Below are 27893 nucleotides of genomic sequence, written 5' to 3' on the forward strand. Positions count from 1 at the left end.
TCGGCCTTAGGGCTCATGCACACGACTGTATGGCTTTTTCAGTGTTTTGCGGTCTGATTTTTACGGATCCGTTGTTCCGTTTTTTTTTTCTGTTGTGTTTCCGTTTCCTTTCCGTTCCGTTTTTCCGTATGCCATATACAGTATACAGTAATTACATAGAGAAAATTGGGCTGGGCATAACATTTTTAATAGATGGTTCAGCAAAAACGGAACGGGTACAGAAGACATACGGATGCATTTCCGTATGTGTTCCGGTTTTTTTGCTGACCCATTGACTTGAATGGAGCCAAGCACCGTAATTTGCGGACAAGAATAGGACATGTTCTATCTTTTCACGGTACGGAAATACTAAAACGGAATTGAAATGAATGGTTCAGTATATGTACCGCATACTGAACTCTAAAAACGGACAGTATACTGAGTGCAAAATACTGTCGTGTGCATGAGCCCTTAACCAGTTTTCTTTCATTTATGAGCCTGTCTGATACCTTCAGAATTTAAAAAACTGTTAGACATCCCCTTTAAGTAGTACAGCATAGTATAGTGACAGGTCTGCTTAAATGATGTAGAAAGACTACAGCTAGAACCTAGTCACTATGTAATAATGCATTGTACATCCCAACACACCATGCATGCAAAAAGGCAAAGTAAACTACTAAATATTGTCAAGATATGACAAACAGACTATAAACAAGGCAAAGCTGGGTTCAAAGATTTTCTCAAGAAAGATTACAAAGGATCAAAAGCTTTTCTGTGAGCCACCTTATATTCTAAAAACAATGAAGCCCTGTAATTACCCACTAAGCCACAATGAGCTTTGAATGCTAAAGGTTTCACAGATTGAAGCCCGGCATCAGCATTTATAAGAAACGTATATCTCTCTGCAAACAAAACACATTCACGTACATATTTTTACACTGTTTGGTCACAATAATTGCAAAATACAGACACTGCAAGAGTGCACTCAAGAGGGATGCCGAGCAATGGCAGCTATTCATTCTATTCGCCAGCTATGCAGAGAACACAACGTTCTCCAGAGCAGCCGGCAAGCACACAATACGTTCACACTAGATGTATTTAGTCACCATTTTGTCCATAAAGGTAGGACATGAAAGGGTTTGAAAATGTCTCCCTGAATAAATAAAGCACAAATTAACTTGTGGTAGACTGTGGAGAAAAAGATATGGATCGCACATCCACATACCATGCATTGATCTATTGCCTCTCAGAATAGCTTAGAAACATCTCCATTGGAGCAGTTATGGGGTTATTTATCAAACTGGTGTAAAGTAGAACTGGCTTAGTTGCCCATAGCAACCAATCAGATTCCACCTCTCCTTTTTGACAGCCTCTTTGGGAAATGAAAGATGGAATCTGATTGGTTACTATGGGCAACTAAGGTTCCGCTCTACACTAGTTTGATGAATGACCCCATTAGTATATGTTTTGATGAAAAAGCATAGGCCCACTCACCTTGTCAAGGCGGCCTCTTATGAGTGGGTCCCTACTGTAATTTGGCACAGCGCCACATGGTGACCACCGCCACAGTAACACGGCACCCACAGACGGTGAGACCCAGCAGCCCAACAACACCCCTGTCAGGCGAAGCTCACAATGCACTGGGCCCCATCTACCCACAGGCATAACATCACAACAACAGCACCCACTATGCATCACCGAACGATGTGAACAGATCTCAAAGGCTCACCAATTCAGACTGAGACTGAATAGTTTATGTAGTTTAATAGTTTATTAACCCTTAGGTCGCTTTCAGACAAGCGAGTGTCACGCTCCGGTCTCGCCGGCGCAGCTCCCGTCTTGAACTTCCAGCACTGCCGGGGTCGCATAGCTTTATATTGATTTATGATGCTATGTAACCCTTACAGTTCTGGAATGTATTGGATAACACTGACAACATTATGTCAGTGTTATCCAATACATTCCAGACCTCTAAGGGTTACTACCCATTTCGCTACACATTGCTTGTGCTCCAATGTCCTCCTCCTCCTCCTCCAGTTCAGCCCCCACGGGGCTCATGTGGCCATGAGATGTAGGCTACACGTCTCCAGTCCCCTAACCAGCCAGATGTACCAGCATCTGTTCTAGGATATGAAGCAGTGAAATTACGTTGTTCATCCCGTAGTCCTGGCGACTGACAAATAATGTGGCATCCTCAAAGGGCCTGAGCAAACGGCAGGTGTCAAGCATGAGCTGCCACTGTCTGACATCAAAGTAACACAGGGGAGTACTCCTGTCCTCTTAGATGATCAAGAAATTGTTTATGGCCTTTCTCTGTTCGTACAGTTGGTCCAACATACGGAGGGTGGAATTCCAATGGGTGGAAACGTCGCATATCAGTCTATGTTGGGGGACACTGGTCTGCCGCTGCAAGCTCAAGGAGGGTGTGCTTGGCGGTGTACGAGTGGCTGAAGTGCATGCAAAGTTTCCTGTCCATTTTTAGGATATCTTGCAGATGGGTGGAAGACTTCAGGAAAAGCTTAACAACCAGATTGAACACGTGCGCAATGCAGGGCGCATGGCTCAGCCCTCCTTGACGCAGCGCTGTCACCATGTTCTTCCCGTTGTCGGTCACCATGGTTCCGATTTTTAGTTATCACGGAGAAAGACAGAATTCGATTTCTTGATAAAGGACACAGAGCAGTTCCTCCCCTGTGTGACTCCGTTCGCCCAGGCAAACGAGGTGTAGAACAGTGTGACACTGCCGTGCCCTGCACATGTGGTATGCTGGAGGAGCAATTGTGAATTGTCCCTGCAGTGGAGGCTGAGGACACGGTGGAGGATGATGCGGCAGAGGCGAACAATGTTGCAGGACCAACGGCGTGAGAACGTGGAGGCGGAAGCGGCGTCACCTGGCCAAGTTGCTGGTGTGGCTTGGCAGAAACCACATTTACCGAGTGGGCCGTAAAGGACACATATTGTCCTTGACCGTAGTTACAGCTTCACATGTCGGCGCTGCTGTGCACTTTGGCAGACACCAACAGGCTCAAGGACTGGCCCACCTTCTTGTTCTACATATGTGTGCAGGGCTGGTACTGCCTTTTTCGCAATGAAATGACGGCTTTGGACTCTCCACCTCGGCTTGGCACAAGCCATCAGTTCTCTGAAAGGAGCAGTCCACCACTTGGAAAGCGAGGGACTGCAGCACCAGCAACTTGGCCAGGAGCACGTTCAGCTTCTGCGCCGTTGGATGCATGCACGCATACTGTTGTCTCTTGCCAATCGCTTTGGTGATCGATTGCTGATGGAATGACTGACGAGGAGGAGGAGGAGCAGAAGCATCAGGAGCAGCAGATGATGGGAAGGACAGACAACTCCCTTTGGCTAAGGTGGTGGAGCCTTGACTGCATGAAATTGGGTGCGTGCCACTGGGTGATGCAGCGGTTCCTGCGACAGGCTGGATCACCACAATGGAGCCACAGTTCCCCCAAACCACTTTATGGTGACACTGCATGTGTTGATGCAGGGCGGTGGTGGCACCCTAGCCATGCTTCACCTTCTGCCCACATATTCGGCAAATGGCCATGTTCACCTCCTCCGGTGGCCTAACAGAAAATTGCCACACCGCCTAGTATGGCATTTTCCCCCCAACACTCCGCCCTAACTGCCTGCTACCGCTGCCTCCGTGAACCCCTGCACTGCTACTTTCCAGACAGGTAGGCTCCTGCGAAGTGGGTGGTCCACCCCGGGCACGTTTGGCTCCCGACCTCCCACTGCTGCCACCCTGCTGACTCCCGGCCACGCTACCGAGTTGCGGGCTCCGCCGTTGCCTCATGTGCAAGCTGCCAACCTCTTTTTCCAATGATGATGAAGCCCCTTTGTCACCCGGCTCCCATGCCACTCTCCTCATCACTACTTGCTCGCCTACCGGAGGAAGCAGCAGATGTCTCCTCCAGATCTTGGCTGGGCAGTAGCTGCTGTCCTCTAGTAGCTCATCTTTGCTGTATAGTAGAGCTGAGCCCACAGCATATAATACTCTGGCTGCAGGAACAGAAAAGGACAGAGGCAGATTGAGGACAGGTGAGGGCACAGGGCCTCTTCCCGGGCCATGCCAACTAAGGGTTGTGTCTGACGCACCCACCGACTCTTGGCTGGAGTTGTCTGATGTCACTTGGGACGAAGTGGATGACCGAGTCAACCATTCAAGAGCTGATGGGTTGCTGGTCAAGACATGACCACTAGCTGACACTGGGACCTCAGGACTCTGGAAGTGACCCCTGCTGCCACGCCCCCTTACTCTGCTGCGATCTGTGCCTGCGCCAGAAACATTTAGGCCTCTTCCCCTCCACTGTGCAGGGCCTGTCACTTCTCTGTCTGACATACTGTTAGATCAAATAAGTAAATAAAAAGGGAATTAATACACGCCAAAAAAGCTGTAATTTTGTCACTTCACCACACAACGGCAAATAATACTTTTTTTTGCCACTAATACATGTCAAAAAAGGCTTTAGAACACATAACTGCACCGATGAACGGCAAATAATATTTTTATTTTGCCACCAATACATGCCAAAAGGGGCTGTAATTTTCTCACTTCTTCACACAACGGCTAATAAGACCTTTTTTTCCTACTAATACACGCCAAAAAAGGCTTTAGAACATATAACTGCACCCATGAACAGCAAATACTTTTTTTTTTGCTACTAATACACACCAAAAATGCAGTAATTTTCTCACTTCACCACACAATGGCTAATAAGCCCTTTTTTTCACCACTCATACACGCCAAAAAAAGATTTAGAACATATAACTGCACTGCTGAACGGCAAATAATACATTTTTTTGCCACTAATACATACACACAAAAATGGGCTGTAATTTTCTCACTTCACCACACAATGGCTAATAAGCCCTTTTTTTCCCCCACTTATACACGCCAAAAAAGGCTTTAGAACATATAACTGCACCGCTGAACGGCAAATAATACTTTTTTTCCCACTAATACACGCCAAAAAAGGCTTTAGAAAATATAACTGCACCGCTGAACGGCAAATAATACTTTTTTTCCCACTAATACACGACAAAAAAGGCTTTAGAACATATAACTGTACTGCTGAACGGCAAATAATACTTTTTTTTGCCACAAATACATGCCAAAAGGGCTTTAATTTTCTCACTTCAACACACAACGGCTAATAAGCCCTTTTTTTTCCACATATACACGCCAAAAAATGCTTTAGAACATATAACTGCAGTGCACAAGGGCTAATAAGATGTAGAAATATTTCCTAGTAATACACCCTATTAATGGCTGTATCACACAGCACTTGCACCCCAATAACAAGAAAGGTTTGGAATTACAGAGGTATCATCTATTGCAAACCTGAAAGCAGCAGTATAATGGCAATTTGGATCCGCAGTCAGTGCAGCAAGGTGTAATAGGATTGTTCCTATTACCCAGGCTCTAAACTCCCCTATTGGACCTGTTCTGCTTCAATACTGTGGAATAATTCCTCCCTATCCTTTCCCTACACTTCTAATTCTCTTTCCCTGAACTTCTATTCAGCTAAATAAAAGTTTTCAAGTCTGTCCTAGCACTTTCCCTAGTGCCTGCTGACGTCTCTCCCTGCACTAAGTACAATGGAAAATGGCTGAATCCAAGATGGCTGAGGCTATTTATAGGGCTGTGACATCACAGGGCTGTCTGGCTGCTGATTGGCTGCATGCATGGCATTGTGGGTGATTCCTTGTTCCCAGAGTTCTTTTCTCCATGTCCTAACACGTGCAGCAGCCATTTTAGGAAAAAATGCGATTTGTTACCACGAAGCGTGAGGAAATTTGGATTTGGTGCAAATCAAATTTTTCCTGAAGTTTGGATCGAATTCCACTTGGTCAACTTCGATTCACTCATCTCTATTAGCAACATTCAGTCAGAGGATTCCTCTTCACACCCTGTTTTCTAGTAAAAACAACCGCCTTTACGTACTAAAGTACAAACGTTCTTAACATTCCTGTCCCTAACACAATATTAAAGGGGTCGGACACTTTCTGGCTACTTTTGACCAAAGCATACAGTACAGACCAAAAGTTTGGACACACCTTCTCATTCAAAGAGTTTTCTTTATTTTCATGACTATGAAGGCATCAAAACTATGAATTAACACATGTGGAATTATATACATAACAAACAAGTGTGAAACAACTGAAAATATGTCATATTCTAGGTTCTTCAAAGTAGCCACCTTTTGCTTTGATTACTGCTTTGCACACTCTTGGCATTCTCTTGATGAGCTTCAAGAGGTAGTCACCTGAAATGGTCTTCCAACAGTCTTGAAGGAGTTCCCAGAGATGCTTAGCACTTGTTGGCCCTTTTGCCTTCACTCTGCAGTCCAGCTCACCCCAAACCATCTCGATTGGGTTCAGGTCCGGTGACTGTGGAGGCCAGGTCACCTGGCGCAGCACCCCATCACTCTCCTTCATGGTCAAATAGCCCTTACTTTCAAAGTTTTCCCAATTTTTTCGGCTGACTGACTGACCTTAATTTCTTAAAGTAATGATGGCCACTCGTTTTTCTTTACTTAGCTGCTTTTTTCTTGCCATAATACAAATTCTAACAGTCTATTCAGTAGGACTATCAGCTGTGTATCCACCTGACTTCTCCTCAACGCAACTGATGGTCCCAACCCCATTTATAAGGCAAGAAATCCCACTTATTAAACCTGACAGGGCACACCTGTGAAGTGAAAACCATTTCAGGGGACTACCTCTTGAAGCTCATCAAGAGAATGCCAAGAGTGTGCAAAGCAGTAATCAAAGCAAAAGGTGGCTACTTTGAAGAACCTAGAATATTACATATTTTCAGTTGTTTCACACTTGTTTGTTATGTATATAATTCCACATGTGTTAATTCATAGTTTTGATGCCTTCAGTGTGAATCTACAATTTTCATAGTCATGAAAATAAAGAAAACTCTTTGAATGAGAAGGTGTGTCCAAACTTTTGGTCTGTACTGTATGTAAGATGACTATATGACACTAACATAGACTTTGTTGATATTCTGTGCCGTTTGCTATATTTCATAAGTAGGGATGAGCGAACCCGAACTGTATAGTTCGGGTTCGTACCGAATTTTGGGGTGTCCGTGACACGGACCCGAACCCTAACATTTTCGTAAAAGTCCGGGTTCGGTGCTTTCTTGGCGCTTTTTGAAAGGCTGCAAAGCAGCCAATCAACAAGCGTCATACTACTTGCCCTAAGAGGCCATCACAGCCATGCCTACTATTGGCATGGCTGTGATTGGCCAGTGCAGCATGTGACCCAGCCTCTATATAAGCTTGGGTCACGTAGCGCTGCACGTCACTCTGCTGATACAAGCGTAGGGAGAGGTTGCAGCTGCGACGTTAGGGCGAGATTAGGCAGATTAACTCCTCCAAAAGACTTCATTCAGTGATCGATCTACAGCTGTGGATCATTGAACTGCCTCTATTCAATTGCTCAGTGTTTTTAGGCTGCCCAGAGCATTTTTCAGTCACTTTTTTCTGGGGTGATCGGCGGCCATTTTGTGGCTTGTGGTGCGCCAGCACAAGCTGCCACCAAGTGCATTTAACCATCAATAGTGTGGTTATTTTTTGCTATATCCTACATCAGGGTCAAGCTTTCATCAAGTGCATTTAACCATCAATAGTGTGGTTATTTTTTGGCCATATACTACATCAGGTGCAGGCTGAGCCTGTGTCACCCAAGTGCATTTAACCATCAATAGTGTGGTTATTTTTTGCTATATCCTACATCAGGGTCAAGTTTCATCAAGTGCATTTAACCATCAATAGTGTGGTTATTTTTTGGCCATATACTACATCAGGTGCAGGCTGAGCCTGTGTCACCCAAGTGCATTTAACCATCAATAGTGTAATTATTTTTTGCTATATCCTACATCAGGGTCAAGCTTTCATCAAGTGCATTTAACCATCAATAGTGTGGTTATTTTTTGGCCATATACTACATCAGGTGCAGGCTGAGCCTGTGTCACCCAAGTGCATTTAACCATCAATAGTGTGGTTATTTTTTGGCCATATACTACATCAGGGGCAAGTTGAGCCTGTCACCCAGCGCCTAAAAAATAGGCCTGACATTTATATTCATCCAAATCAGTACAGTTTTAGCTGGTCAAGTTATTTTTAGTGACCGTAAAAGCACAGTTTTTGTTCTGGGTTGAAAAACAATTCCCAAATTTGCAATTCTCAAAATTAGTTGTTTCTGCTGTATCAGACCTACTTTAAATCTATCCCTAAAAGGGTATATTAGATTCAAGGTGCTGATAGGGTCATTCTGAAAAACTTAACACACACGCTACAGTGCAGATACAAGTCTAATTCTGTGATTAAACGTATACCTGTCACACAGCGCCTAAAAAATAGGCCTCACATTTATATTCAGCTAAATCTGTCATTACTGGTGTGCCTGTATTAGTGTAATACGGTACCTAAATAGATAGCCAGACAGTGTTAGGTGTCTGTAAAAAAAGGCCTGAATTTTAATTCAATACATTGGCCCGAATAATATTTTTCTTATTGTGGTGAACGGTAACAATGAGGAAAACATCTAGTAAGGGACGCGGACGCGGACGTGGACATGGTCGTGGTGGTGTTAGTGGACCCTCTGGTGCTGGGAGAGGATGTGGCCGTTCTGCCACAGCCACACGTCCTAGTGTACCAACTACCTCAGGTCCCAGTAGCCACCAGAATTTACAGGGATATTTGGTGGGGCCCAATGCCGTTCTAAGGATGGTAAGGCCTGAGCAGGTACAGGCATTAGTCAATTGGGTGGCCGACAGTGCATCCACCACGTTCACATTATCTCCCACCCAGTCTTCTGCAGAAAGCGCACAGATGGCGCATGAAAACCAAGCCCATCAGTCTGTCACATCACCCCCATGCATATCAGGGAAACTGTCTGAGCCTCAAGTTATGCAGTAGTCTCTTATGCTGTTTGAAGACTCTGCTGCCAGGGTTTCTCAAGGGCATCCACCTAGCCCTTCCCCAGGGGTGGAAGAGATAGAATGCACTAACGCACAGCCACTTATGTTTCCTGATGATGAGGACATGGGAATACCACCTCAGCACGTCTCTGATGATGACAAAACACAGGTGCCAACTGCTGCGTCTTTTTGCAGTGTGCAGACTGAACAGGAGGTCAGGGATCAAGACTGGGTGGAAGACGATGCAGGGGACGATGAGGTCCTAGACCCCACATGGAATGAAGGTCATGCCACTGACTTTCACAGTTCGGAGGAAGAGGCAGTGGTGAGACCGAGCCAACAGCGTAGCAAAATACAAAGAGGGAGCAGTGGGCAAAATCAGAACACCCGCCGCCAAGAGACTCCGCCTGCTACTGACCGCCGCCATCTGGGACTGAGCACCCCAAAGGCAGCTTCAAGGAGTTCCCTGGCATGGCACTTCTTCAAACAATGTGCTGATGACAAGACCCGAGTGGTTTGCACGCTGTGCCATCAGAGCCTGAAGCGAGGCATTAACGTTCTGAACCTTAGCACAACCTGCATGACCAGGCACCTGCATGCAAAGCATGAACTGCAGTGGAGTAAACACCTTAAAAACAAGGAAGTCACTCAGGCTCCCCCTGCTACCTCTTCTGCTGCTGCCGCCGCCTTGGCCTCTTCCTCCGCCTCTGGAGGGACGTTGGCACTTGCCGCCCAGCAAACATGGGATGTACCACCAACACCACCACCTGCGTCACCAAGCATCTCAACCATGTCACACGGCAGCGTTCAGCTCTCCATCTCACAAACATTTGAGAGAAAGCGTAAATTCCCACCTAGCCACCCTCGATCCCTGGCCCTCAATGCCAGCATTTCTAAACTACTGGCCTATGAAATGCTGTCATTTAGGCTGGTGGAGACAGACAGTTTCAAACAGCTCATGTCGCTTGCTGTCCCACAGTATGTTGTTCCCAGCCGGCACTACTTCTCCAAGAGAGCCGTGCCTTCCCTGCACAACCAAGTATCCGATAAAATCAAGTGTGCACTGCGCAACGCCATCTGTGGCAAGGTCCACCTAACCACAGATACGTGGACCAGTAAGCACGGCCAGGGACGCTATATCTCCCTAACTGCACACTGGGTAAATGTAGTGGCGGCTGGGCCCCATGCGGAGAGCTGTTTGGCGCACGTCCTTCCGCTGCCAAGGATCGCAGGGCAACATTCTTTGCCTCCTGTCTCCTCCTCCTCAGCTTCCTCCTCCTCTTCTTCCACCTGCTCATCCAGTCAGCCACACACCTTCACCACCAACTTCAGCACAGCCCGGGGTAAACGTCAGCAGGCCGTTCTGAAACTCATATGTTTGGGGGACAGGCCCCACACCGCACAGGAGTTGTGGCGGGGTATAGAACAACAGACTGACGAGTGGTTGCTGCCGGTGAGCCTCAAGCCCGGCCTGGTGGTGTGCGATAATGGGCGAAATCTCGTTGCAGCTCTGGGACTAGCCGGTTTGACGCACATCCCTTGCCTGGCGCATGTGCTGAATTTGGTGGTGCAGAAGTTCATTCACAACTACCCCGACATGTCAGAGCTGCTGCATAAAGTGCGGGCCGTCTGTTCGCGCTTCCGGCGTTCACACCCTGCCGCTGCTCGCCTGTCTGCGCTACAGCATAACTTCGGCCTTCCCGCTCACCGCCTCATATGCGACGTGCCCACCAGGTGGAACTCCACCTTGCACATGCTGGACAGACTGTGCGAGCAGCAGCAGGCCATAGTGGAGTTTCAGCTGCAGCACGCACGGGTCAGTCGCACTGCGGATCAGCCCCACTTCACCACCAATGACTGGGCCTCCATGCGAGACCTGTGTGCCCTGTTGCGCTGTTTCGAGTACTCCACCAACATGGCCAGTGGCGATGGCGCCGTTATCAGCGTTACAATACCACTTCTATGTCTCCTTGAGAAAACACTTAGGGCGATGATGGAAGAGGAGGTGGCCCAGGAGGAAGAGGAGGAAGAGGGGTCATTTTTAGCACTTTCAGGCCAGTCTCTTCGAAGTGACTCAGAGGGAGGTTTTTTGCAACAGCAGAGGCCAGGTACAAATGTGGCCAGACAGGGCCCACTACTGGAGGACGAGGATGAGGAGGAGGTGGTGCGTGGCTGGGGGGAAATGCAGGACGATGACGATACGCCTCCCACAGAGGACAGCTTGTCCTTACCTCTGGGCAGCCTGGCACATATGAGCAACTACATGCTGCAGTGCCTGCGCAACGACAGCAGAGTTGCCCACATTTTAACGTGTGCGGACTACTGGGTTGCCACCCTGCTGGATCCACGGTACAAAGACAATGTGCCCACCTTACTTCATGCACTGGAGCGTGATAGTAAGATGCGCGAGTACAAGCGCACGTTGGTAGACGCGCTACTGAGAGCATTCCCAAATGTCACAGGGGAACAAGTGGAAGCCCAAGGCGAAGGCAGAGGAGGAGCAAGAGGTCGCCAACGCAGCTGTGTCACGGCCAGCTCCTCTGAGGGCAGGGTTAGCATGGCAGAGATGTGGAAAAGTTTTGTCACCACGCCACAGCTAACTGCACCACCACCTGATACGGAACGTGTTAGCAGGAGGCAACATTTCAATAAGATGGTGGAACAGTACCTGTGCACACCCCTCTACGTACTGACTGATGGTTCGGCCCCATTCAACTTCTGGGTCTCCAAATTGTCCACGTGGCCAGAGCTAGCCTTTTATGCCTCGGAGGTGCTGGCCTGCCCGGCGGCCAGCGTTTTGTCTGAACGTGTATTCAGCACGGCAGGGGGCGTCATTACAGACAAACGCAGCCGCCTGTCTACAGCCAATGTGGACAAGCTGACGTTCATAAAAATGAACCAGGCATGGATCCCACAGGACCTGTCCATCTCTTCTGCAGATTAGACATTAACTACCTCCCCTTAACAATATATTATTGTACTCCAGGGCACTTCCTCATTCAATCCTATTTATATTTTCATTTTACCATTATATTGCGGGGCAACCCAAAGTTGAATGAACCTCTCCTCTGTCTGGGTGCCGGGGCCTAAATATGTGACAGTGGCCTGTTCCAGTGGTGGGTGACGTGAAGCCTGATTCTCTGCTATAACATGAAGACTGATTCTGTGCTGACATGAAGCCAGATTCTCTGTTACGGGACCTCTCTCCTCTGCCTGGGCCTAAATATGTGACAGTGGCCTGTTCCAGTGGTGGGTGACGTGAAGCCTGATTCTCTGCTATGACATGAAGACTGATTCTCTGCTGACATGAAGCCAGATTCTCTGTTACGGGACCTCTCTCCTCTGTCTGGGTGCCTGGGCCTAAATATGTGACAGTGGCCTGTTCCAGTGGTGGGTGACGTGAAGCCTGATTCTCTGCTATGACATGAAGACTGATTCTCTGCTGACATGAAGCCAGATTCTCTGTTACGGGACCTCTCTCCTCTGTCTGGGTGCCGGGGCCTTAATATGTGACAGTGGCCTGTTCCAGTGGTGGGTGACGTGAAGCCTGATTCTCTGCTATAACATGAAGACTGATTCTGTGCTGACATGAAGCCATATTCTCTGTTACGGGACCTCTCTCCTCTGCCTGGATGCCTGGGCCTAAATATGTGACAGTGGCCTGTTCCAGTGGTGGGTGACGTGAAGCCTGATTCTCTGCTATGACATGAAGACTGATTCTGTGCTGACATGAAGCCAGATTCTCTGTTACGGGACCTCTCTCCTCTGCCTGGGTGCCGGGGCCTAAATATGTGACAGTGGCCTGTTCCAGTGGTGGGTGACGTGAAGCCTGATTCTCTGCTATGACATGAAGACTGATTCTGTGCTGACATGAAGCCAGATTCTCTGTTACGGGACCTCTCTCCTCTGTCTGGGTGCCGGGGCCTAAATATATGACAGTGGCCTGTTCCAGTGGTGGGTGACGTGAAGCCTGATTCTCTGCTATAACATGAAGACTGATTCTGTGCTGACATGAAGCCAGATTCTCTGTTACGGGACCTCTCTCCTCTGCCTGGGTCTAAATATGTGACAGTGGCCTGTTCCAGTGGTGGGTGACGTGAAGCCTGATTCTCTGCTATGACATGAAGACTGATTCTGTGCTGACATGAAGCCAGATTCTCTGTTACGGGACCTCTCTCCTCTGCCTGGGTGCCGGGGCCTAAATATGTGACAGTGGCCTGTTCCAGTGGTGGGTGACGTGAAGCCTGATTCTCTGCTATGACATGAAGACTGATTCTGTGCTGACATGAAGCCAGATTCTCTGTTACGGGACCTCTCTCCTCTGCCTGGGTGCCGGGGCCTAAATATGTGACAGTGGCCTGTTCCAGTGGTGGGTGACGTGAAGCCTGATTCTCTGCTATGACATGAAGACTGATTCTGTGCTGACATGAAGCCAGATTCTCTGTTACGGGACCTCTCTCCTCTGCCTGGGCCTAAATATGTGACAGTGGCCTGTTCCAGTGGTGGGTGACGTGAAGCCTGATTCTCTGCTATGACATGAAGCCAGATTCTCTGCTATGGCATGAAGAGACTGATTCTCTGCTGACGTGAAGCCAGATTCTCTGCTATGGGACCTCTGTCCAATTGATATTGGTTAATTTTTATTTTTTTTATTTTTATTTTAATTCATTTCCCTATCCACATTTGTTTGCAGGGGATTTACCTACATGTTGCTGCCTTTTGCAGCCCTCTAGCTCTTTCCTGGGCTGTTTTACAGCCTTTTTAGTGCCGAAAAGTTCGGGTCCCCATTGCCTTCAATGGGGTTCGGGTTCGGGACGAAGTTCGGGTCGGGTTCGGATCCCGAACCCGAACATTTCCGGGAAGTTCGGCCGAACTTCTCGAACCCGAACATCCAGGTGTTCGCTCAACTCTATTCATAAGTCATGTCCCCTTGTTGGGCAAATCTTCACAGGAGACCTGTCCATAAGATGGCCGCTGATGGAGGGTCATGTGACCAAGCAAAAATAACTCCAGACACATCACTCACCCTTCTTCCCTCAAAATACCACATCTATCCTCTCCACTTGCAATGTTGAAAGTTTAGGGCAGGTGTGGGCTATATTAATGGCGGAGACTGAGTGATTTGCCTGGTCACATAACCCTCCATCAGCAGCCATTTTATGGACAGCACCTTTCACTGTACAGCACAAATGACTTGGCTAACAAGGAAGAATATCTTCTGAAATACAGCAAATGACACAGAATATCAACAGAGGCTATATTGGTGAGTTCCATACAGTCATCTTACATACACATTGGTCATCAGAAGCCAGAAAGTGTCCGACCCCTTTAATAAAGTGATGTAACAGTTACACTTTAACTAAAACTATTTTAAACCTTCCCGGACATCCGCCGTACATGTAAAGTGGAAGTCCGGTCTTTAAAAATGGAACAAGTTCACGAGCGCAGCTGGTTCCATAGCTGCAAGGTTTCTGCTGTTTCATACTGCAGACACCTAGGGCTAAAGTCTACAATCAGTGATAATACTGATCACAGGAATTTAAGGCCTCACATGCCATGTGACCACAGAATCTGAGAGCGCAAAACCTGAAAGCTTGTCCGGGAACAGCTCCCCCACGCGGCGATTGGGGGAGTCATTTAATGGATGTGAAAGTCTGGAGCCTGCCGGAGGCTCCGATACCTTTCACAGATATATTTCAATGTAGGACTACATGTGGCAGCACTACATTGAGATCTACTGAATCTTCTATTTGTCAATGGATTTATTTCCATTGATAAATATAAGTGGCAATCTAAAGATTTTTTGATGTTAGGCCCATGGGAGGGGCTAACATTGTCGAAAACAAGTTTAAAAAAAAAATATATATATATAAACAAAAATAAAAAATATATAAAAGTTTAAAGGGACACTGACAGGCCAAATCAGCATATATAGTTAGATATATGACATTACAGGTCTTATAGAGTCTTTTAACCACCTCAGCCCCCAGTGCTTAAACACCCTGAAAGACCAGGCCACTTTTTACACTTCTGACCTACACTACTTTCACCGTTTATTGCTCGGTCATGCAACTTACCACCCAAATGAATTTTACCTCCTTTTCTTCTCACTAATAGAGCTTTCATTTGGTGGTATTTCATTGCTGCTGACATTTTTACTTTTTTTGTTATTAATCGAAATTTAACGATTTTTTTGCAGAAAAATGACATTTTTCACTTTCAGTTGTAAAATTTTGCAAAAAAAACGACATCCATATATAAATTTTGCTCTAAATTTATTGTTATACATGTCTTTGATAAAAAAAAAATGTTTGGGTAAAAAAAAAAATGGTTTGGGTAAAAGTTATAGCGTTTACAAACTATGGTACAAAAATGTGAATTTCCGCTTTTTGAAGCAGCTCTGACTTTCTGAGCACCTGTCATGTTTCCTGAGGTTCTACAATGCCCAGACAGTACAAACAGCCCACAAATGACCCCATTTCGGAAAGTACACACCCTAAGGTATTCGCTGATGGGCATAGTGAGTTCATAGAACTTTTTATTTTTTGTCACAAGTTAGCGGAAAATGATGATTTTTTTTTTTTTTTTTTTCTTACAAAGTCTCATATTCCACTAACTTGTGACAAAAAATAAAAACTTCTATGAACTCACTATGCCCATCACGAAATACCTTTGGGTCTCTTCTTTCCAAAATGGGGTCACTTGTGGAGTAGTTATACTGTCCTGGCATTCTAGGGGCCCAAATGTGTGGTAAGGAGTTTGAAATCAAATTCTGTAAAAAATGACCAGTGAAATCCGAAAGGTGGGCAAAGGGGCCCATATTCCAAAGAGCACCTTTCGGATTTCACAGGTCATTTTTTACAGAATTTGATTTCAAACTCCATACCACACATTTGGGCCCCTAGAATGCCAGGGCAGTATAACTACCCCACAAGTGACCCCATTTTGGAAAGAAGACACCCCAAGGTATTCAGTGAGGGGCATGGCGAGTTCCTAGAATTTTTTATTTTTTGTCACAAGTTAGTGGAATATGAGACTTTGTATGAAAAAAAAAAAAAAAATCATCATTTTCCACTAACTTGTGACAAAAAATAAAAAATTCTAGGAACTTGCCATGCCCCTCACGGAATACCTTGGGGTGTCTTCTTTCCAAAATGGGGTCACTTGTGGGGTAGTTATACTGCCCTGGCATTTTCCAGGGGCCCTAATGTGTGGTAAGTAGGTAAATGACCTGTGAAATCCAAAAGGTGCTCTTTGGAATGTGGGCCCCTTTGCCCACCTAGGCTGCAAAAAAGTGTCACACATGTGGTATCGCCGTATTCAGGAGAAGTTGGGGAATGTGTTTTGTGGTGTCATTTTACATATACCCATGCTGGGTGAGAGAAATATCTTGGCAAAAGACAACTTTTCCCATTTTTTTATACAAAGTTGGCATTTGACCAAGATATTTATCTCACCCAGCATGGGTATATGTAAAATGACACCCCAAAACACATTCCCCAACTTCTCCTGAATACGGAGATACCACATGTGTGACACTTTTTTGCAGCCTAGGTGGGCAAAGGTGCCCAAATTCCTTTTAGGAGGGCATTTTTAGACATTTGGATACCAGACTTCTTCTCATGCTTTGGGGCCCCTAAAATGCCAGGGCAGTATAAATACCCCACATGTGACCCCATTTTGGAAAGAAGACACCCCAAGGTATTCCGTGAGGGGCATGGCAAGTTCCTAGAATTTTTTATTTTTTGTCACAAGTTAGTGGAAAATGATGATTTTTTTTTTGATTTTTTTTCATACAAAGTCTCATATTCCACTAACTTGTGACAAAAAATAAAAACTTCCATGAACTCACTATGCCCCTCAGCGAATACCTTGGGGTGTCTTCTTTCCAAAATGGTGTTATTTGTGGGGTGTTTGTACTGCCCTGGCATTTGAGGGTCTCCGCAATCATTACATGTATGCCCAGCATTAGGAGTTTCTGCTATTCTCCTTATATTGAGCATACAGGTAATGAGATTTTTTTTTTCCGTTCAGCCTCTGGGCTGAAAGAAAAAAATGAACGGCACAGATTTTTTCATTCGCATCGATCAATGTGGATGAAAAAAATCTCTGCCAAAAAAAGAAAAAGGAGGGGAAAGGCGTCTGCCAGGACATTAGGAGCTCCGCCCAACATCCATACCCACTTAGCTCGTATGCCCTGGCAAACCCGATTTCTCCATTCACATCAATCGATGTGGATGAATAAATCATTGCCGGGATTTTTTTTTTTATATATACAAAGTGTTTGCCAAAGTATATGAACACCGCCACCTCCTCAGCTCATATGCCTCGGCAAACGTATCTTTTACTGCAGAGGAGAAATCTCGTCTTGCAGCGCCGCATACACCGACTTGCGTGTAATCTGACAGCAGCGCAATGCTTCTGTCCGAATGCACATCAGTGCTGCAGCTAGTCGATCGGTTGGTCCACCTGGAAGGTAAAAAAAACAAAACAAAAAAGAAAAAACCAGGCCGCAAAGCAATAACTTTATTAACTTTAGAACAGAACATATTAACTTTTTTTTAACTTTTTTAACTTTTTTACTTACCGGTAATTTTTTTTTTGTTTAGTTTTTTTTACCTTTATAGAACAAACCTCTCCTTCCCCATGGGACAATGTGCAAAGTGCAAATCGCCCAAAGATGTGGCAAAGTACGTTATGCACTTTATCCCAGGTGAAAGGAGAGGTTTGCAGCAGCTGTGAGTAAAAGGGCGCTAATAGCCCTGTGTGCCTGTCCTGTGCGATGCAATCCCTATGCTAGGTGTACCTGTGTGTGGTACTTCCGGAAACACTCTCCTAAGCATAGGGCAGGGTGGTCAGGGCAGTCAGGACAGAAATAGCGGGTGTCACGCCTTATTCCACTCCTGCTACAGACACAACATTTTTTTCGGGGTGGCGGTTGGGTTGAGGTACCAGCAACGACACTGGGGAAATGTCGCTCGTGTAGACGGCTAACTACACTGGTGGATGGGGCCACGGAACCTCCTGGGTAAAGGAGGTTCTCGATGATCTCTTCCTGGAATTTGAGAAAGGATCCTGTTCTCCCAGCCTTACTGTAGAGAACAAAACTATTATACAGCGCCAATTGAATTAAATATACAGACACCTTCTTATACCAGCGTCTGGTTCTGCGGGAAACTAAATAGGGAGCCAACATCTGGTCATTGAAGTCCACCCCTCCCATGAGCGCATTATAGTCGTGGACTGAGAGGGGCTTTTCAATGACACGGGTTGCCCTTTCAATTTGGATTGTCGTGTCTGCGTGAATGGAGGAGAGCATGTAAACGTCACGCTTGTCTCTCCATTTCACCGCGAGCAGTTCTTCGTTACACAAGGCAGCCCTCTCCCCCCTTGCAAGACGGGTGGTTACAAGCCGTTGGGGGAAGCCCACGCGACTAGTTCGAGCGGTGCCACAGGCGCAAATCCGTTCTAGAAACAAATGCCTAAAGAGGGCCACACTTGTGTAAAAATTGTCCACATAAAGATGGTACCCCTTGCCGAATAAGGGTGACACCAAGTCCCAGACTGTCTTCCCACTGCTCCCCAGGTAGTCAGGGCAACCGACCGGCTCCAGGGTCTGATCTTTTCCCTCATAGATCCGAAATTTGTGGGTATAGCCTGTGGCCCTTTCACAGAGCTTATACAATTTGACCCCATACCGGGCACGCTTGCTTGGGATGTATTGTTTGAAGCCAAGGCGCCCGGTAAAATGTATTAGGGACTCGTCTACGCAGATGTTTTGCTCAGGGGTATACAAATCTGCAAATTTCTGGTTGAAATGGTCTATGAGGGGCCGAATTTTGTGGAGCCGGTCAAAAGCTGGGTGGCCTCTGGGACGGGAGGGGGTGTTGTCGCTAAAATGCAGAAAACGCAGGATGGCCTCAAATCGTGTCCTGGACATAGCAGCAGAGAACATGGGCATGTGATGAATCGGGTTCGTGGACCAATATGACCGCAATTCATGCTTTTTTGTCAGGCCCATGTTGAGGAGGAGGCCCAGAAAAATTTTAAGTTCGGAAACTTGGACTGGTTTCCACCGGAAAGGCTGGGCATAATAGCTTCCCGGGTTGGCGGATATAAATTGTGTGGCATACCGGTTTGTCTCTGCCACGACTAAGTCCAAGAGCTCCGCAGTCAAGAACAGCTCAAAAAATCCCAGGGCCGAACCGATTTGAGCCGTCTCAACCCGAACTCCAGACTGGGCGGTGAAAGGGGGAACTACAGGTGCGGCTGAAGTTGGTGACTGCCAATCAGGGTTTGCCAGCACCTCAGGGATTCTAGGGGCTCTACGGGCCTGTCTGCGCGGTGGCTGCGACGGGGTAACTACTGCACGTGCCACCGTACCAGCTTCAACTGCCCTTCTGGTGCTCGCTACTTCACCAGGTTGTACGGCAGTGCTGGTACTAGGTCCAGGAAGGGCTGCGCTGCTGGTGTATGCCTCACCACGTGATCCGGCAGCGACAGCCCCACTCTGCTACTCTTGAAGCGGATCCTGCGTAACCTGTGGTCTAGCGACACGGGGCCGGGTACGCCTGGTGCTGCCAGGGACCTCAACCTCCTCGTCCGAACTTTGGGTCAGAGAGCCACTGCTTTCTACAGGTTCATATTCTGACCCGCTAGATTCGTCAGATGAGGGTTCCCATTCCTCATCCGACTGGGTCAGAATCCTGTAGGCCTCTTCAGAAGAATACCCCCTGTTTAACATTTTGGACTACTAAATTTAGGGGTATTCCCTGAGACTACCCAAGAAAAAAAGCAAACCTGTCTTACAAAGGGGAGGCTAGCGAAGTACCGGAGGCCGCTGCGGTTGATAAAAAATATCAAAACTGATTTTTTTTATCGCCGCAGTGCGTGTAAAGTGAATGTGCAGTGATCAAAAAATAATAATTTTTTGTCACTGCGGTGGGGCGGGCGTGGGTGAACGCACGTGTGGGCGACCGATCAGGCCTGATCGGGCAAACACTGCGTTTTGGGTGGAGGGCGAGCTAAGGTGACACTAATACTATTATAGATCTGACTGTGATCAGTTTTGATCACTTACAGATACTATAAAAGTACAAATGCTGATTAGCGATACGCTAATCAGCGAATAAAAGTGACTGCGGTGCGGTGGGGTGGGCGCTAACTGACGCTAACTACCTAACCAAGGGGCCTAAACTTTCCCTAAAACCTAACAGCCAATACTAGTGAAAAAAAAAAGTGACAGTTTACACTGATCACTTTTTGTCTTTCACTAGTGATTGACAGGGGCGATCAAAGGGGTGATCAAAGGGTTAATTGGGGTGCAGGGGGGTGATCTGGGGCTAAGGTGTAGTGTTGGTGCTACTCACAGTTCAGTCTGCTCCTGTGCTGGATCCAACCGACGAAAAGGACCAGCACAGGAGCAGAGAAGCCATATAACAGATCATATTTACTAATATGATCTGTTATATGGCTTGTGATTTGATTTTTTAAAAATCAGCAACCTGCCAGCGACGATCATTGGCTGGCAGGTTGCTGATGCAATTCTCCTCGAACTTTTGCCGGCCCGCGATGCGCATGCGCGGGCCGGCTGTGACCGAAATCTCGCGTCTCGCGAGAGGACGCGCCGGCGCGTCCACTCGGAATGAAACAACCACCTCCAGGACGCGTCTGTGCGTACAGCGGTCCGGAGGTGGTTAAAAGCATATAAGTATCCCCCCTGTCCACCTTATAAAGAGCGAAATATAAAGTTTTTTAACCTGCTTCTCCGGTCAGCAATCTGCCCAAGGTGCGGCGTTTCATGTGAAAATGCGCCCAGCCAGCCTTCCCAACTGCCGTTCTTAAGCCCCGCCCAGTTCATCATTATTCACTTCGCTGGGCGGCGGCTAGAACTCTCCCCAGTCCCGATCCTGCGCATGGGCAATTCAATCCTCTGGGCATCGTTCATGCCCAATCTTCTGCGCCTGCGCCCCGCCGTGGTTAGATCGCGCATGCGTACACACACAGCCTGCCTGCGTCTTGGAGGCAGCTGCAGCCTCAGCCTCAGCCATGCACTGTTCCTTGTGCATGGCTGAGCGAAGTGAATAATGATGAGCTGGGCGGGGCTTAAGAACGGCAGTTGGGAAGGCTGGCTGGGTGCATTTTCACATGAAACGCCGCCCCTTGGGCAGATTGCTGACCGGAGAAGCAGGTTATAAAACTTTATATTTCGCTCTTTATAAGGTGGACAGGGGGGATACTTATATGCTTTTAAAAGACTCTATAAGACCTGTAATGTCATATATCTAACTATATATGCTGATTTGGCCTGTCAGTGTCCCTTTAAATCTCACAATAAAAGTGAAAATAAACAGTCAAAAAAATAAACAATATAGGCATCGCTGCATCCAAAAAAGGACGTACTATTAAAATATAAAAATATTTTTTCCATATTTTCGCCACTTCACCTCTCAAAAAATTTGAATAAAAAGTGATCAAAAAGTCATGCACACTCCAAAATGGTATTAATAAAAGACAGCTTGTCCCACAAAATATTTTTAGTATTAAAACTGTATAAATGTGATATTGAAATTGTACTGACTCAGAGAATAAAGAGCATGGATTAGTTTTACTGCATAGGGAGCGCTGTAAAAACAAAACCCATAAAACTGTCGGAGTTGCGTTTTTCCCAATTCCTCACCATTTCAATTTTTTTTCCTGCTTATTTATTTATTTTACACACTTATATAGCGCTGCTGTGTCTGCAGTGCTTTACAGACATTAGCATCAAGCTGCCCCCAGTGGGGGCTCACAAACTAAGCTCCCTATCAGTATGTCTTTGAGGTGTGGGAGGCAACCCACACAAACACAGGGAGAACATACAAACTCCATGCAGATGTTGTCCTTGGTCAGACTCGAACCTTGGACCCGAGCACTACAAGGCACCAGAGCTAACCACAGAGCCACCATGCTGCCCACTGCACTTCCCATTACATGATATGTAACAGTAAAGGGTAACATTAGAAAGTACAATTTGTCCAGCAAATAACATGCTCTCATACGGCTATGTGAACAATAAAAAAAAAAAGGCTATGGGAAGGCAGGGAGTTGAAAATAAAAACACAAAAATTGAAAATTGCCCAGTCCTGAAGGGGATAAGGTATAACAGTTGTTTCAGGTAAATTTTCAGAATAAGCTGCCGAGTGTATACATGAGGAATAGCACTATTTCTAACCATTACATCACTCATATCTGGGACTTTTAGCAGTTTTTCCATGCGCATTGTAATTTTAATTTTTTTCTGAGCCTGTTGGTGGAGATTAACAGTTAAAAAAGACAGTAAATTACTTATAAACCAGCAGCAGTCTGAGTCAATCTCTCTGCCTTTCTCCTTGTCCATGCCCATAGATCTCTATGTAACGTGAACCTTCAGTGAGCAGGCAGGTCATCTTCACTGAAGACAGATTGGATTGGGACACTGAATTGAGATGTAGTGGAGAGAAGCAGGAAGCAGGAGAGGAATTTGAAAAGTAGAAGGAAGCATCTTTCTCTGATCAGATATATTACGGGGTTACTTATATTCGCTTTTACTATTCATTTATGAAAGAAAATGAAATGGCAGTTACTCCAACATAAAAAAATTTATTCAAATACTAGGACCTTGTGCGACAAAAGATTACCTTTAAGGTATTAAAAAAGTTTATTTTCGTAAAACTAAGGGTATTTGGATCCCATGGTCAAGCAGTATGCCTGCATTTACTTGACTTTTTGTGCAGATGCAATGTATGTATTTATAAGAAGGGGAAATGTAATTCTGTTAGTATGTATGTTGTGCCACTCTGCTTTCCATCATCTTAGCAGTCAATCCTTTGTACAGTATATGTGGCCATTAATCTTACCAGCTGTCTTTCCAATGCTGTCATTGAAATCATACCGCTAAGTTCTGTATATAGCCAAAATATATAGTTGCATCTAGCTTGCTAGAAATGTCAAGCACACCTTGTACATGCTAATCATAATAGTTACATCTAGACCAGACGCCTAGCACAACGTGGCCCAGAGTAAGGAGTATATGATGTATGTGAAATTAGATGTAGTTGCTATGGCAACAGTCTGAGAAGTCTCATACCGTTGCAATAATTTGTTTTTGAACCAAATTTGATTACATTTTTATAGACGTCATAAACTCCCAGAAACCGTTTTCAATTCTATCTGCATGGACAATTTTTAATCCTGTGAAAGTTGTCTAGATAGATGGCTTACCCCACGGTTATCAAGGCAGTCTAGGTAGTACTAACGTCAGGGGCTTGAATAATACTGTCACAATTTGGGGCCTGTGTTCGTTCACAAGTTTCACCACAGCTTTCATTTAGAATGGAGATATAGGTCCCTCTTCTGTTATGGGGTGTAAATAACTAGGGTCCGATTCTGTAAGTCATTGGGTGACCATGTAATACACAGTAACCTTTGGAGTTGCAATCAACTCTTGCAAATAGAGAGGGAACCCTAACTAGTCATCCCTATAGGCAATATACCTTGTCACTTAGGTTGTGAATTACAGAAAAAGCTAACTTAAAGTGTGAGTGATATCTGAATACACAGAGATGTAATCTGCTTGATTTGAAAATGGTCATCAAGGCTACTTGTCTTCCAACTAGGGCCCCTGAGTGCTGGTTTTAGCTGAAAGCTGCTGTAAACTATAACCAGCAAGCTGCAGCGTGTGGCAAGTTTTAAAGGGGCTTTACCATCACATACAATGGGGGCATATCACTATGATATACCCCCATTGTCTGACAGAAGTGGGACCCGCACCTACAACAAGAACGGAGCGGGTAAATAAATGGATGGCACACTGTGCATGCGCAGCCGCCTCCATTCATTTTAATGGGGCTGCCGAAATTTCTGTCTGCCCCATAGAAATGAATGGGAGCAGGGGCCGCGCGTAAATTTCTGTCTGCCCCATAGAAATGAATGGGAGCAGGGGCCACTTGTATGGGAGCAGTGGGGAGCAGCGCTTGGTGGTGGATGGACCCCGGGAAACCTGGGTCTCCCCGCTCTGTTCTTCCTGCTCTGTTCTTCCCGCTCTGTTCTCCTTGTAGGTGCGGGTCCCAGAGGTGGGACACACACCTATCAGACAATCGGGGCATATCCGAGCGATATGCCCCCATTGTATGTGATAAGAATACCCCTTTAAAGTATAACTGTCATTTTTTTTTTTTTTGGAGTATTGGATTGTGGTGATTAATATATCCTTGGTGGCCCTATTTCAACTTTTCACTGTGTATTCAATTACCCCTTAATTCCACATTTTTGTTCCCTGTACTGCCTACTTTTACCTGTGCTTAAAATCAGGTTGCTAGGCATGGTCCGTCTATCTGTTGAAGGACGGAGCAAAAGCAGGCTGCGTGCAAGGTCACATTACTGACAGCCAGGGACTTTAAGTAAATGATTAAAGCCAGGTCCTCCCCAGCAGCTGATAACAGTGCCTGGGCTGTGTGCACTTCTCCCTGTCCCTGCGCTTGGCAGACGCTCCCTCACTCAGCAGAGCTGGAGAATGCAGTGTTGGAGCAGCGCAGAGCAGGGAAGGGAGATCTGCCATCTGCTCAGTGTATAAATGAAAGCAACATGTAGTAAGAGGACCCCTTTGTGCTGCAGGAGATTAACCCTTTAGGGGGAGGGCTCTGGTTACTGACACTTTTGGGGGGCTATTGTTACTGGCTAGTGAGGGCAGGCGGGATTAGCCTCAGGGTGAGGGCAGTGGTGTTCATCTTAACTGAATAGTGAAATTGCAGTTTTATGCAGACTGGTTGCTAAGGGCTGAATCTTATTAAATATGGGGTAAGTCAGTCTAAGGCTACTTTCACACTAGCGTTTTTCTTTTCCGGCGCTGAGTTCCGTCCTAGGGGCTCAAATCCGGAAAAGAACTGATCAGTTTTATCCCCATGCATTCTGAATGGAGAGTCAGTCCTTCAGGATGCATCAGGATGTCTTCAGTTCAGTCTTTTTGACTGATCAGGCTTTTCAGAAAAACGTAGCATGCAGTATTTTTACCTCCGGCCAAAAAGCCTGAACACTTTGACTGAACGCCTGATCAGGCCTTTTTCCCATTGACTTGCATTAACGCCGGATCTGGCACTGTGTGTTCAGTCAAAACGGATCCGGCTTTTGCATGTTAAGCCCGAAAAATGTGAAAAAAAAGTTAAAGTCCATAAATGGCGGATCCGTTTTTTCCAATGCATTTTTTCATTGTGATCAAAATCCTGATCAGGATTCAAATGTAATCCGTTTTCACACGTTTTTCCGGATCCGGCGGGCAGTTCCGGTGTCGGAATTGAACGCCGGATTAAAACAACGCTAGTGTGAAAGTAGCCTTATAGTAACTGATTCTGGAATATCATGTTATTAGTAACTACATATATGAAAATTGAAATTAGGGTCTAAGTGTTACAGTTATCCTTTAAATCAGTTTTAAGGTCAGTGCATTTATATAGCTCTAGTTTTTAAAAAAAATCTTTTAATATATTCTGAGCAGAGGTATGATTGGTTGAAATTATGGGGCCTAAGCCTGAGGTTGCACTAGGGAGACTATAGTTGCCTATTGCTAAGAATTGTTTTGAGAAGATGTGAGCAGGATGTGCCCCGGCAGCTACAAAAACCTTACAGCCACCTAACATATGTTCTAATCTCTAGTTAGTGCCTATGAGAGGCAACTTGTTTACATCCCAGTTCTAGTCTATGTGATCAATGCCAGCGTGGTGCCTTATGGCCAAACAGACACTGCCAGGTGACTAAGAGGTCTCCCCTTTCAGGTGATTTCTGAGACATTATATGGATAAAAATCCATATCATTATCTACATCACACTAGGTAAAAGCCCCTTTACACTGGCGGAGAATTGACCAGATAATTGCTAATAAGCATTCGTAGAAACCCTTATCAGCAATTATCTGCCGATGTAAAGGTGCCGCAGATTACCGATGAACAGGTGAACGGCTTATTCATTGTGTAATATGACCAAAAATCTGGTAGGTGCATGGAGCGTTTTATCTCACATGATTCTGTATGGGTAAGAGCGATGGCGCCAGCTATCGCTCCTCCCCATACTGTGGAGTATATTGCTATATGTAAAGGCATCAGTCTCCTTCACTGATGAGCAGACGATTGTCGGGAAGGAACGCTTCCTTCCAGACAATTGTCTGATAAATCTACCAGTGTAAAGGGGCCTTATGGCTCTAAGCACACTTAGGTAGATACTAATCCTCTAGATGGTGTAAACTTAGACAGGTTGTCTGGACCCGCACCAGATTTATCACAGGGCCTCAGGCTGCATCATAAATGTGGTGCAGGGACAGAGGCGGACTGGCTATAGACCTTACTGTGAAATTTCCAGATGGGCCGATGCCCAGGGGACCACCCGAACCCTCCTCATGACTGCTGGCTGGGTACATAATGATCTGATGCTCTCAAGATGGTGATACAGCTAAATACTGTGGCGAGGGCTGTATTTTGTTCTCCATTGTGTTATTTAGTTCTGCTGATGCAGTATTTTGTGCTGGGGCGGTGTTTTGTGCTGCACTATGGTATTGCAGGCCCTGCCTACTTTTGTTGTCCATCTTCTGTCAATTTGGATCCACCTACCACATGGGGCCACTTTTGTTTTGTTTTCCCAGGGCCACGTTAAGTTCCCAGTCCACCCCTGTGCAAGGATAGACACTTTTGTCTCTTTACTACCTATTGGTTGGCTTACTTTGAGAAAGTAATTTAGACAAGAATGCTGTTGCAATCTTGACACAAAACGATGCATCATAACCCATGGACTTTTCCCATTAGGACATGTCCCTTGTTGGACTAGGAACAAAAAAAAATTCTACACTTAGATGTGCCAAATTGTGCCATTTTGGCCTAATTTATGCAGAATCTAGGTGTACTGGCATTAGTAAATGTGGGTCAATGAGTTCAAGCTCAACATGTGGTGTATTTATTAGGGAAAAGTTAACACTATATATTTCAAAGGTATCCATGGACTCCATCTCCATATACTCAGTACTTTGGTCTTTGTCGAGTAGGGGTCATAGTCTCTAGTCTGCTGTGCTTAGCTATACGGTGAGCCGTATATACCATCTGACTACCAAACTCCAGCCTGACAACCGACTCTGACTCCTAGCTGCCTGCTCTGACTTTTACCTGTTCTTGGATGGCCTACTGTTGCCTGCCCTGACTATGGATTTGTCTCTTGAATATGCTAGCATGCTCCCTGTCCTGACCGCAGCCTGTCTTCTGACTACTTATTTTATCTGACTCCTTGGTGCCTTGCCCTAGTGTCTCTGATCCCCATTGGTCAGCTGCCAACTACACCGGGACTATCCCAGAAGTTAGCAGCCTATTTGGTTCCCTGCAGCAAAGTCCAGATACCTGTATAGGGATTAAAGGGTGAATAACGGGACCGCCAGGACAACACCTTAACAGCCTTGTCTTTAAAGAAACAAATAGTCCAATGTGGACTTTGATCTATTCTTCAAGCATTTCACAATTGCAAAGGTAGAAGACTTTCTGTGGAAAGGAAAACGTACATCAAATTGTCTTACAATATTATCCCGTGATTCTGCCAAAAAGAAAAATGAATAACCGCTGCTATATTCAGCCTTTCAATCCTGATACATACCAATTATATTTAGTCCCGAATCAAAGTCAAAGCCATTAATTCCTTTAGCAATGTTCAGAGAGGTTGTCCTCAGATGGGTTTTACCTTTTTCTCTCCAGGCCAGAATCACTGTGTTATTGTCACTTGTAGTACACGACAGGAATGCCTCTAAATGAGAGCTGTAAGTAACTGAATACAGAAATATCCTCATTAGTTTAGCCCAAGATGCTATTTGAAGTTACATTGCGGTAACGAAAAATGTCAAGCAAATCCAAAAAATGATCTTTATTACCATGACGGATTGGAAATGTTGGAAGAGCGCTTCTCTTGCATTAAGGTC

The 27893-nt window shown here is 45.8% G+C and overlaps 1 protein-coding gene across 1 annotated transcript in view; it reads right to left on the bottom strand.

The window, feature by feature from the left end:
• Nucleotides 1-27893, bottom strand: part of WDR49 (WD repeat domain 49) — a 190659-nt gene that overhangs the window by 139986 nt on the left and 22780 nt on the right. Inside the window, exon 6 of the mRNA XM_040428182.1 lies at nt 27575-27742. Within this exon, the coding sequence (XP_040284116.1) occupies nt 27575-27742 (168 nt within the window). The remainder of the gene's footprint in view (nt 1-27574; nt 27743-27893) is intronic.

The sequence above is a fragment of the Bufo bufo genome, chromosome 4, assembly GCF_905171765.1.
Source record: "Bufo bufo chromosome 4, aBufBuf1.1, whole genome shotgun sequence".
Lineage (NCBI taxonomy): Eukaryota > Metazoa > Chordata > Amphibia > Anura > Bufonidae > Bufo > Bufo bufo.